Genomic DNA, 13,292 nt, shown 5'->3' with positions numbered 1-13,292 from the left:
ACTCGTGCCTGTGTGTGATTTGAACCATCGGTCACACCTTTGTTATTGCTAATAGGATGAGAGGATCTAAATGTAATGTGACTCTTCAGTCGCTGTTTGTACTCTTATGTAACCAGGTTAATATGTGGTAATATGTATGGCCTGTTTCCATGGTTCGGTTTTACTTGGAATAATCCATGCAGCGGATTAGTAATCAAGTTGACTACTTATTTTGAAACATCTGCTCTTTACGCAGGGAGAGTATTTATCGTCTCCTGCCACAGACCACACCAGAAAATGTTAGTAAAAACTTCAGCCACTACAGTGTGGATCCCACTACACGTTACCCCAACATTAGCCTTAACTTCCTCAAACCCAGCCAGGTGAGTCCGACACCCAACACATGCTTTTTGTTCTTTTTTAAACTAAGAAGGACTATTCAGTTACCAAAAAAAGAGGCAAAAAAATGTGTACAAGTACATTTTATGCCAGAATGAGCAACTTAATCACAGAGGAGGAGGAATAACAGTTGAACAAAGTTAAAAAACATGTCTCTCCTCTGCTCTTTCTCCATGGAAAGGAGAAAAGAGGGCCGGAAATGCTTTCAGGAGAGAAGTGTGGCTACATGCCCCTATCAGGATATATCGACTGACAACTTTCACCACTCTCACCTTGTGCCAGTTCTGGCCTGGCATTAGACAACCCATAAGGGTTGAAACTTGACCAAAAGAATGTACCTCCCACCGGCCGCGATGAAGACAGATCACTCCCAAAGCATGCAGCGATATGATACTACATGTTTGAGAGACTTGAAAAGAACAGTTCATTCTACACTCTGACACTCAAAGCGTTGAGTTGCTCAGTGATTTATGACACCCACTGAATATTTTCAGAGTTGAGTTGTGTATTCAGGTGCAATTTCTCACCTACAGTATTTCCTCTTTGAACATATTTGACATATTCATCTGTGCCCCTGCATTCACAACCATTTAAATTGTTCTCTCCACATTGTGATCCAGACACTTGGTAATTTTGACATTGCATTGTTTTGTTCAGTAAAGACTTTCAACCTCATTACATGACATTATATTCTATTCCTTTATATGTAGTTAAGCAACAAAAATGTAATGTATGAGGCCCATTAAACTCTTGTGTTGAATCATATGTGGTGGCATGTAGGTGGCATTTGCAGTTCGTAGTTGTACCTCCAGAAAGTCACGTGCAGACATGAGACATGGCCTGATAGTTTGCAGATAGTAGATAGTTTATTTTTAAATGCCCACTAACATGCTACTCCGGCTTTATGTGGAGGTTTTTTGTTCTCATTTAAGTTTTCCTGCTCTTTCATTTTATATGCGTAGTATCACCCATGCTCTTATTAGTCCATTGCACATTGTAATGGGATAGGAATACAGAGTTGCTGCGATTTAAGTCATAATTGACCACCTTTTTTGTTGCCTCTGCAGGACTATGCAGACACAGAGATGCTGCTTTCCAGAGCAAACGTGGATCAGGTTGCCCTCTTGTCTTATGCCCGTGAGGCGGCCGATTTCTCAACGAACCACCAGTTGCCCACTCTTGATTTTGCAATCAACCACTACGGCCAACCTGATGTCGCCATGTTTGACTTCACCTGTATGTATGCATCGGAGAGTGCCGCCATGGTGCGCCAGCGAAATGGCCACAAACTGCTGGTATCGTTAGTGGGAGACAGCCTGTTGGAGGTGAGTGTTATTCACAGTGTTTCTCATCTGTATTTGCTCTTTTGTGGCTTTGTTTGGGACCTGAATATGTTGCTGTGTCCAGCCCTTTTGGCCCATGGGTACTGGCATTGCCCGAGGTTTCTTGGCAGCCATGGACTCAGGCTGGATGGTGAAGAGCTGGGCTCAGGGAAAACAACCATTGGAAGTGCTGTCTGAGAGGTGAGCATGTGGAAACACTGATACAGCCACAGCAAACTCAACTCAAATGTATGTATTCATTCCTCTTCAAATACACCCCTTTAATCTTGGAGCAGTTTACTCGTGCCTGTGTGTGATTTGAACCATCGGTCACACCTTTGTTATTGCTAATAGGATGAGAGGATCTAAATGTAATGTGACTCTTCAGTCGCTGTTTGTACTCTTATGTAACCAGGTTAATATGTGGTAATATGTATGGCCTGTTTCCATGGTTCGGTTTTACTTGGAATAATCCATGCAGCGGATTAGTAATCAAGTTGACTACTTATTTTGAAACATCTGCTCTTTACGCAGGGAGAGTATTTATCGTCTCCTGCCACAGACCACACCAGAAAATGTTAGTAAAAACTTCAGCCACTACAGTGTGGATCCCACTACACGTTACCCCAACATTAGCCTTAACTTCCTCAAACCCAGCCAGGTGAGTCCGACACCCAACACATGCTTTTTGTTCTTTTTTAAACTAAGAAGGACTATTCAGTTACCAAAAAAAGAGGCAAAAAAATCATATTTACCCGGAGAGTCAACTTAGATCCCTTGGATCCCTGGGAAGTCCCTGGGATCAACCAGTAAAATATGCCCCTCAAAATTAGTTAACTATTACACACAAAGTAGTTGATTAGCAAAGTTGCTCCTCAAAGAAAGTTATCTTGAGCCATTTACAGTTCAAAATTACTCTATAATGTGTACTAATTGTATTTCTGAAGGTGTTAGTCAAAAATGAGCATTGTCTTCAAAAATATCTTTCACTCTCTAATCATCATCAGATAATATAATGGATTGAATACCGGTGTGAGTGTACAAGAGAAAATGATGCAGACATGGTTCCTTTTCAGGTGAGGCACCTCATAGACACAGGGGAGCCGAGAGAGATGCACATTGAAATAGAGAATGTAATCAACTCATCAACACCAAAGTTGACCAGGAATGGTTTGTATTTTCTATGTTCTCGATACATAAACACTTTCACCTCACAAAATACATTGTTCACTTTCATAATTGATGAGTAAACCACTGATTGTTTTTTTTTAATTTTTATTTTTTCCTACTGCTGTAATTCTATAACTTTGGAGTATTTCCACTATAGACAATTGCCTGCTTGACAAGCAGTTGCAAGGTAATACAGTCCAGACGCATGGTATTGCTGTTTTGTGATGAAGTTTTAACAAGTTTGTGCTTTAAAAAATTCATGTTCATAGATGAATAATTTTGTAGCAGTAAAACATGAAAATTGTTTGCTTTGGACGAGCTCATTGACTGATTACAACATATTGAGCATATGCATTTATAGCACTTGAGTTCTGCATCCTTTTTAACCCTTTTCATTTGCATCCTGTGTTGTTTTTATTGCATTGAACATTTGACCCCTCATTGTCCATTTCATTTGCCGATGGACTGGTTTATATTGCCGCTAACGTGATTGATGGTTACGGACGATCACCCTTAATGAGTCTTTGGGCAGGCTCAGCCTGAAGGAGGCCATAACATTATAATCCAGCAGAGGTTACATTAAATGGTCAACATTATTTGGACAGCTCGTGGTGGTTATTAATCAATGGGGATTTTTTTTTAAATGGTTAATACCCCGGAAGGGACATGGCTGAAACATGTATCACGATAAACAGAACATATTTCACATGTGTTTATCGATAATTGTTATTTTTTTAACCTACTCAAAATAAGACCAATTAGTCAATGGGTTAATGATAAGCTAGAGTAAAACATATCTGGAGAAAAAAATACTGTAAAAATATCCAATACAGTCAATATATATATGCTAATAAAGGCATATCCAATCCAATCCAATTACCAAGGAACATATATACACACACTGCGTTTATTGTAATGTTTACATCAATGCTACCTTATTAATACCATAATTGTTAAATGAACCTCATTTATAACATCATTTATTATTCATAAAATAATGAACTTGTTGGAAGTTTTGTGGCAACTGGCCATTTAAATGAGCAATGTTAAGTCACACCTGTTTGGCTTGTCAAACCTTCTAATGAACCTTATTGATCATTTGTCTCAGGGGATATAGCGGTATATTGCAGTTAGTTTATCGGACAGCCCTAGAAATACTGACAAGACTTTCTTCAGCCTCTGAAACACAAAGCGCTTTCATGCTGAACTTGTGCAACCTTTCCTGTACGAACATTTGTCTGTGTGCTGGGGTGCAGTTATGCAGGTACCTGCAAGGGCGCTTCCCAAACTATTCCAAAAAATAAATTTAAATGTAAATTAAAAATTAAATTTAAATTTAATTTGTAAATTTAAATTAAATGTAAATTTCTCCACTGTGAGACTAATAAAGGCATATCCAATCCAATCCATCTAAGGTGCATCAAGATAATTCATAACGTGCCACTGAACTGTGTCCCCAAGATCCTTATTGTTGCAGTGTATACAGTTTTTAAATTAAGAGGTGTGTCCAAATACATTTACATATGGCATATGCTCTGTGCTACCCCAAAACGGTAATTATATGTCAATGTCATACATGTTTACTCCAGATTTTACTTGAAGAAGTAATGCAATACTTGAATTCTCTGTCGCCTCAGAATCTGTAGCCCGATCCAGTAAACTTCTCAATTGGTGCCAGAGACAAACGGAAGGATACCGAAATGTTTGCGTTAAAGATCTCACCATGTCATGGAAGAGCGGTCTGGCCTTGTGTGCACTCATCCACCGTTACAGGCCAGATCTCATGCAAGTATTTTAATTCCACACAAACTCACAAACCAAGGATAATAACTTGGCTCAGCGCGTTAATTTTTACAACACTCCCGTTAATTGTTACAAGTGTTTCCTGTCCAGGTTAGATTGTTTAAATGTTATAAATGAAACATATTATTATCATCATTATTATTAATTGTTCGGAATGGCCTATCGTGTTAATACAGCCCTGACAAAAGTCTTGTCGCTTATCCAAGTTGTATGTACAACTAATAATAACTTGACTTGTAGTTGATCTAGCTTCAATTTGGATCGTTCGTACAAGAGACTGCTTAGGCAACATAGGCTTAGATATGCTGATGAGGTGATACCAGGGCAAACAGGGCAATCAGGCCAGTCGTCAGTCAGGATAATAGAAGCAATCAGAGGTGCCTCAGGGAGTAGTCCTCTGCTCCCCCCAACCTGAGAGCAGGGACCTATCATAGCAGAGTCCGGCACCGCCACGCCTGGACAGTAGGGATATATATAGGGCCGAAACGACCAGTAAGACTTTAGTTTGCTGAAAAAGCATCTTGGATAAAAAGCGAAACGTCCAACACCTTCAAAGAAGTACAGATGACGGCTGAAGAAACCTTTTCATCTATCATTCATTGAGTTTTATTATTTAATTAGGACAGAAAGGTCAGATTTTGCTTGGACAAAAGTCTTGTCGCATACAAAAATGTAGAAATTATACATGTGTTTCATTTTGAATATACAAATATACTACATACAAATATCCTATAATATTGAATATCCTACAATAATGTCAGAACATATAGTCATGATACCATGGAAAAAGAATTAATATCATGTATGGCTCCCGTGAGCTTGGAGGACTCCATCCATACGTCTCGGCAATGACTCAATTAACTTATTGATGAAGTCATCTGGAATGGCAAAGAAAGCAGTCTTGCAGGACTCCCAGAGTTCATCAAGATTCTTTGGTTTTATCTTCTGATGTTACTGTATGTAACCCCAAACCATGATTTTTTTCCTCCACCAAACTTGACTGTTTTCTGGGTGAATCTTGAGTCCATATAGGTCTTCTGCAGTATTTGCGGCGATTGGGGTGCAGTTTAATGGACAATTCATCAGAAAAATCAAGAAGAATCATGGTTTGGGGTTACATCCAGTATGGGGGTGTGCAAGACATCTGCAGAGTGGATGGCAACATCAACAGCCTGAAGTATCTGGAAATTCTTACTGCCCATGACATCCCAAACCGCAAGATGGTGCATCTTCTCATATTTAAGCCTCCACATCAAAGTTCCTGAAAGCAAAGAAGGTCAAGGTGCTCCAGGATTGGCCAGCCCAGTCACCAGACATGAACGTTATTGAACATGTCTGGGCTAAGATGAAGACGAAGGCTTGGAAGATGAAACCGAATAATCTTGATGAACTCTGAATTCCAGATGACTTCATCAATAAGTTAATTGAGTCATTGTCATGATCTGGTTGGTGACCAACGGGGGGCGCTGTCAGCCCCGCCTGCACCTGCACAGGTGCTGGTCGTCCCGATCAGATTGCCGACCAACGGGTAGCGACGTCAGTCCTGCCTGCAGCCTCGCAGGTGCTGGTCGTTTTAATCACTGACACTTAAAAGGACACCCGGCACGACCATCCGGTGTCGGTTCATTGTTTGCTGCATGCATTGTGTATGCTGTGCAGGTGTTTGTTTAACCTTGGCGGACTTTTACACTTGGTCTTCTTTTGATACTTTGTATTTTTCCGTTCAGATGATTTTGATGTTTTACATTTTGTTCCTGCTGACCTTTATTTTAATACAATTTGTGAAACAACCTTCTGCTCCCTCCTGCCCGCTTTTTGGGATCCGCACCTGCCATCACCACCTCGCAAAACCGTGACAGTCATTGCCGAGACGTATGGATGTAGTCCTCCAAGCTCACGGGAGCCATACACGATATTAATTCTTTTTCTAAGGTGTCATGACTTTATGTTCTGATGTTATTGTAGCATATTTGTGTATTCAAAATGAAATACAGTAAAGTCTCATTATATCGATATTCAAGGGAGTCCGAAAAAATATCGATATAACCGGGACTATCGATATATCCGACCCTGTGCGCATGTAATTGTCTCCGTGCGTGCACAGAAATAGTATCGATATAACCGGGACTATCTATATATCCGATATCGATATAACGAGACTTTACTGTATATGTATAATTTCTACATTATTTTTGTATGCGACAAGACTTTGGTCCAAGCAAAATCTGAGCTTTCTGTCCTAATTAAATAATAAAACCCAATGAATGATACAAAACTTTATTTTGGTATAATAAGCATAATCTAGAGGGCTTTAATTGCATTTCATATAAGCAATTTCTGATTTCAATGGATAAACTACAAGTCATGTTATTATTTGTTCCTACAACTTGGGTAAGTGACAAGACTTCAGGTCAGGAATTGTATGTTCATTGCACGTGCCTTTTATTGTTAGGTTTTTGTTTTCCATTGTTAATAAGGCAAAAAACACTGCTCAAACCAGACTCCTTGCATGCATGTACGCCAAATGTTATAATGGAGTTCAATGGTCTCTTGAGGCAGGATAACAGCTGACAGAAGCTCTTCATGTTTTTACAGCTGCTTTAAGGTTGGGACTTAAATATTGGGGTCACTGTGTATGGAGTCTTGAGTTGCATGAGCACGAGTTGGCAAGGGCACACAATACTGAAGATTGTTTCTCACATTGTGTGTTTAAATCTGCTCAACCTTTATGATCTTTGATGCTTTTACTACCTTCAGTGACTTTGACAGCCTGTATGAGCCAGATCAAGAAAAAAACAACCAGTTGGGTTTTGATGTGGCCGAGCGGGAATTTGGCATCTCACCCTGCATGACTGGCAAGGAAATGTCCTCTGTGATGGAGCCTGACAAACTTTCAATGGTCATGTACCTCAGCCAGTTTTATGAGATGTTTAAGGACACAGTGCCACCTGGAGGTGAGCAACTGAGATTCTACTGTTTTCACCTGTGTGTCGTACATGAGTAAATATCTCATATTTGTATCCTCTGTATTCTATTTCAGAAAATCAAAATCTGAGTCCAGAGGAGAAGGCTGCTCTTATGGCAAGCACCAAATCGCCCATCTCCTTCCTTAGCAAGCTTGGACAGAGCATTGCAATTTCAAGGAAGCGTAACCCCAAGGTCAGCTTTGTTACCCAAATATCTGGGGAAAAAATGATGGTGTTGGAATTGGAGTAACGACATGAAATTTCATAAATAGGACAAAAAAGAGAAGACTGTTGACACTTTGGGGAAGAGGAGAAAAACCAGCCAGTCTGAAGATGTGAGTTCTCATGACAAATGTGGCGCTTTTCTCTCATTTTGAAATGGCACATACTCATAATCTTCAGTTAGTACAATATCAACAATACATTCATTAATTCATGTGCAAATCTGGAACCAAAATAAAATAACTTATTAATGTATTACCAGGAGGAAGCATCCAAGGCTGGTCAAGAGGACAGACAGATCACTGTCAATCCTCTGCTGTCAGAAAAGAAGATGGACTCCGCTGCTGCCTGTAACAACAATAAAGTCAAGGTTATGGCGACCCAGCTGCTTGCCAAGTTTGAAGAAAATTCTTCTGTCCAGGGTTCAGGACTGAAAAGACAGGTATTTACACTAGAGTGTATTTTTCTTTTTTTTTTATTCCTACATTGGAATATTTTGCCGTAGCAATGAGTTTGAACAGTGAGTCTCAATATGGAGGAGGTGCAGGCGATTGTGTCTAAATTAGATTCATTCCAAAACGGACGTTCATCAAGTAGACTGTTGTTCCTGTTTCATCAAGGCAACCGCACTAGGCTGGTCTCAAGTGTGGTCGCCTTCACAGCTTTGGGCTTTAGCCTGGATGGGGGGTGTTATGGCTACTATGGGCAGCATTGTTGGAGGAGAAAAGGACAACTCCGCTCATGCTCTTCAGAAAACATACGTACGTCGTAACCGTTTGACCTGCAATAGTCATGACTGTCGGCAATGTCAGTTTATTCAAATTTTCCCTTTTTATTTTTGTCAACACATATATTGATGGTAATGTTGTGAATGTGTCAATCATTGAGCACAGTCCTCTATTGACAATTTGTTGTCTTAGTTTTTAACAACGAAAAATGGATGTTCCATCCATGCATCCATTGGTCACTTTTTGTGCCTGTTTCTCTCTCCTGTTCATCTTCCATCCTGGACTGTTCCATAATGGCTTGCATGCCTATTTTATGACATTGCCATCCACTATTTTTGCATCTTTATTCAACCTCAAAGGGGGAGTCCCTGCCCAATCTGGACTGTATTTTGCACCCATCCCCATCCAAACCCCTCGAGCCAATGCGCCTAGCACCAGTGCCAGCTTGGAGAAAGGTAAAAATTGGACCCGCCCTTACCTTGTAGAGACTCCCAGACACTCATCAACTAATGATATATCCTGTAGTGTGCTATAGCTGCATTAAACTAGTTAGGAACGTTTCAAATGTTTGGTATTAATCACTGTGCTACTAAACCAATTGATTGTTGGTGGGTGTTGTCAAAAAAGACAGTGTCTGAGAGTCTTTCTCATGTCCTGGTACAGAGACGTACACAACAGCAGGAGCAGCTGAGCATTCGCTACAAAGAAAAGATAAAGTGTCAGACCCTGCCCCAAAGAGGGGAGCAGGTATGCTTGTGGTACTTCCCCACTAATTCTCCACTTCTCTACAATACAACCCTTTAAAATCCCCCAAAAAGTAACAATATTCTTTTTTTGGTTCCACATGATTACAATGTGAGGAACTGATATAACTTTCCCTTTTGATAATCAAATTAATGAAATTATATATTTTACATCAACGCATTTTAATCATGTGCCACTGATATTACATGTACTTTGGCTGAACCTTTGAAGAACTGTGTGTGTGTTTGTGTGTGTGTGTCTGCGTTCATGTGTGGGTGTCCGTTCGTGTGTGTCATGGTAGTGGTGAAACTAACCAATAGCCTCAATAGCTTTTGGACTGCACTCTTAAGGTCGTTAATCAACTGAAATACATATTATTTTGTAATGGTTTCTCAAATGACAATTCCTTATTGAATGGCATTAATGAGAAAAGAAGTTGCAAATTGTCTTTTTTACTGGGGATTGCCGAGATTTTTTCCCCAGACAGAGACAAGTATGAGTATTAACACTTGAGTACTCACCAATACCAAGTACCGATACCACTTGCAGTATACTTAGAATAATGAATAACAATGGCAAATACTGCTGAACAAAAGCCTTCCTGGTAAACGTGATGATTCACAGATATTTCAAATGACCATACATCACCCCATCTATTGACAAGGAAGATGTATTCAATGTCAGATTATTATTTTTGCTTAAAATCGAGATGGATAGTATTGGCAAACTTCAACTACCTGAAACTTTGAAATATGGTTGAATCCAAACGGCCCGATACGATATCTGTTTCACTGCTCGCCCATTCCAAATACAGTATAGACGTCTTCATTTTCATCATCTTGATGCTGAATTTGCTGTTCCTCATCCGTCAAGGCAAGAAGGACTGTCGACCAAGCAGCCAGTTCAAGCTCTCGCAGTTGCCCAAAGAAAACCATTCTGCTCCTTTCTTCATCCTCCTCCACTTCTTCGCTCTCTCACCACACTGAGGTGACACACATTCTGTTGCGCTTGTCCATTTGTTTCTTGTCTGTCACAAACCCTTGGCCGACCCACATACTTTACCCCAACCTGACTTTAGCTTGCCAATAGCAGTTGTTAGTTGAGGCATAACCTCTGGTATTTACATTTACTCTGTAATTGTAGAATAGTGCGATCATGCTGTTTTCCTGTCATCATATCACATGATTGTGTTGCAGCATCATGTGCAGGCCTTTTTTTATTTTGAATCAAGCACAGATTTGCTATACACAGAAATAACACATGCAGCTCCCTTTTATATGACTAATTAATGCTAACAGGTGTTCATCCAGCCAAATTATGTTTGCCTTCAAGCATTTGGGGGTCACATCGGACGAAGAGGAACTCGAGTACTACGAGAAGCCTCTGCATTGTGGGGTAAAATGGCTCCTTGAATATTCACATTATCATCTTTTTTTTTTTTTTTTTTATGTATGAAGTCGAGCCTTTTGTAGCACGATTTATTCTAAATTGATGAACCAACATTGCAACTTGTTGCCCATTGTTGTTGGGTTTTAATGGAGTTTCCTATGCAGGAGTGGAATCATTTGCACCGAAAAGATCCAGAACCTGTCCTTGTACCCGGTATACAGGAGAGGGCAGACTGCCTTTTCTCCAAATTTAAGGGAAAAAATGTCAAGCCTCCAAAGGTGAACCATTTGCATGGCTGTGCTGCAACTATCAAACATGGCTTTCCAGTGTAGGGTAACAGAAACTCAAATAGACTGTTATTGATTGTAAAAAAATGCTCATGTTTCACCATTTGCACATTTTAATCGTCTAATTTGCCCCTTTTGAACTTTCTATCTCCGAAGCCTAAGAAAAAGCCTTCCCGGTCCTTTTTAGAGCAGTGGTATTTGTCCCGTGGCATCTCCGAGCATCCAAGCTCCTCTTGCTCCTCTTTTGAATCTTGTAGAAAGGTTAGCTCTTTTTATGGACCCCAATGGAACAAACACCTGACAATTACAAGCATTTAGGTAGAAAGGCAAAAACCTAGTGATTTTTCTTTTTAATTTTCAACAAAAATTTGGTTATTGGTTAGTGTTTGCAGAATCCAGCAAGGTCTTTGTGCTCGGCTGTTCCAATGCCCTTATATGTGCTTATTATTCAGGAGAGGGCCGAAACACTGGCTTCTCAGTTGGATGGCAAATCAACTGGACCGAAGGTGAAACGTCATTTATACAAACGTAGCGTTCACATTTACATTTTCTGTTTTAGCTGGACACTGACATACTATGTACCTGCGTAAGAGGGATTTCTGTTGATCAAGATACTCTACTATTCCTGATCTTAGATTAATTAAACATTTGTTGCGTTTTTTTAAAATAACTTTTGTGCGATCTTTCATCAGGTCAATATTCTATACTCTGAAGTAAATTTATAATGCATTTATTTGCTCATGGTATAAACAAAAAAAACATCCAAATGAGTAGCTGAGCATGCGATGCAAGCTCAAAATCTCCGGCATCAACATTCCCAGAAATATTTTGAAATTGATGACTGAAACAAAACTGTTTTCATTTCTTCCTCAAATTTTCATGGAGCCTAAGAAAAAGCCATCACGTTTTTTCATGGAACAGTGGCACCTGGCCCGAGCCCCGAGTGCCTCGGATTCATCTCCCTCATCTGACACCTTCAGACAGGTTGCTGTTCTACAGCTTTGAAAACGAAGTGCAGTGAACTGATGCTAACACAACCCAGACTACGTTGTTTACTGAGAAATTATCTCTCACTTCTTTGGAGTGTTTTATCTGTTTTTTAGGATTGCTTGTAATATAACTCATTCTTCTTATAATAATGAATTGTAACTTTTCAATCTCTTGCTTTCGTTTTTAATTATCTAATACTTTACATTAGTGTTACAGGCATTTGTGTGAGTGGGGGTCTGCCTATGTGTGTGTCTTAACTGAAAAGAATCACATGCACTGCTTTAAAGTTCCATTTCATTCCTTCAAAGAAGAATTCTGAGAGTATCCCAAGCTCAGAACTGCCACAGACAAGTAGAACAGAAATGCTGAATACAGCTTTGTGTGTTTTTTTTCTGCATGCAGCTCTGCGACTGCATTTGTTGCGCATCATCACGGTTCACACAATTACAAGCCACCGTATGCTTGCTGTCCTTGAAGAGAGATATCTTTCTGGGAAAGCTGTGGGATTTTCTTTATGAAAATAAGAATTTTAGGAGCAAGTGTGATGAGAGGGATCCCTGATCATTCTCTTATCCTTAGCAGATAGAAAAAAGGTTCACAGACTTTTTAAAGACGTTCAACATACATCTTTACTGAGTGAGCTTTCTCTCTTTGGGTTCCACAGTACCTTTCTATAAATAAGCCTTAAGGACATGCGGCTGTTTGACTTCAAACTAGGCTTGTGTGAGTACATTCAGGTTCTTAATATTATGAAATACTTAAATATTTTCTCGGTGAAATCCGACCCAAAAACCTCTTGTCTGGTTTACTTACTGTTTGATTGGCAGTAGATTAGGGTTGATGTATCATCTGGTTGATGTCAAATGTCGAACAAGCAAAACAATGGTTACATGACTTTGCACTTACCAGCCGTAGGGAGAATTCCATGTGTAATCATTTTGTGGTTTTCCCAGCCAAATTATGTTTGCCTTCAAGCATTTGGGGGTCACATCGGACGAAGAGGAACTCGAGTACTACGAGAAGCCTCTGCATTGTGGGGTAAAATGGCTCCTTGAATATTCACATTATCATCTTTTTTATTTTTTTTTTGTATGAAGTCGAGCCTTTTGTAGCACGATTTATTCTAAATTGATGAACCAACATTGCAACTTGTTGCCCATTGTTGTTGGGTTTTAATGGAGTTTCCTATGCAGGAGTGGAATCATTTGCACCGAAAAGATCCAGAACCTGTCCTTGTACCCGGTATACAGGAGAGGGCAGACTGCCTTTTCTCCAAATTTAAGGGAAAAAATG

The 13,292-nt window shown here is 39.8% G+C and overlaps 1 protein-coding gene across 1 annotated transcript in view; it reads left to right on the top strand.

The window, feature by feature from the left end:
* The window catches only part of mical3a (microtubule associated monooxygenase, calponin and LIM domain containing 3a), an 86,682-nt gene that overhangs the window by 23,101 nt on the left and 50,289 nt on the right, over positions 1–13,292 (top strand). Inside the window, exons 12-26 of the mRNA XM_088997154.1 lie at positions 236–362; positions 2,777–2,870; positions 4,508–4,655; positions 7,431–7,627; positions 7,714–7,832; positions 7,912–7,974; positions 8,124–8,303; positions 8,949–9,044; positions 9,253–9,336; positions 10,207–10,320; positions 10,666–10,728; positions 10,887–11,000; positions 11,166–11,270; positions 11,402–11,515; positions 11,901–11,993. Coding sequence (XP_088853280.1) covers positions 236–362; positions 2,777–2,870; positions 4,508–4,655; positions 7,431–7,627; positions 7,714–7,832; positions 7,912–7,974; positions 8,124–8,303; positions 8,949–9,044; positions 9,253–9,336; positions 10,207–10,320; positions 10,666–10,728; positions 10,887–11,000; positions 11,166–11,270; positions 11,402–11,515; positions 11,901–11,993 — 1,711 coding nt within the window. The remainder of the gene's footprint in view (positions 1–235; positions 363–2,776; positions 2,871–4,507; positions 4,656–7,430; positions 7,628–7,713; positions 7,833–7,911; positions 7,975–8,123; positions 8,304–8,948; positions 9,045–9,252; positions 9,337–10,206; positions 10,321–10,665; positions 10,729–10,886; positions 11,001–11,165; positions 11,271–11,401; positions 11,516–11,900; positions 11,994–13,292) is intronic.

Source organism: Hippocampus bargibanti, linkage group LG05 (assembly GCF_051943395.1).
Source record: "Hippocampus bargibanti isolate YZ-2025 linkage group LG05, ASM5194339v1, whole genome shotgun sequence".
In the NCBI taxonomy this organism is placed as follows: Eukaryota; Metazoa; Chordata; class Actinopteri; order Syngnathiformes; family Syngnathidae; genus Hippocampus; species Hippocampus bargibanti.
Note: the sequence above shows the minus strand (reverse complement) of the source record. Positions and strands in the feature narration are given on the sequence as shown.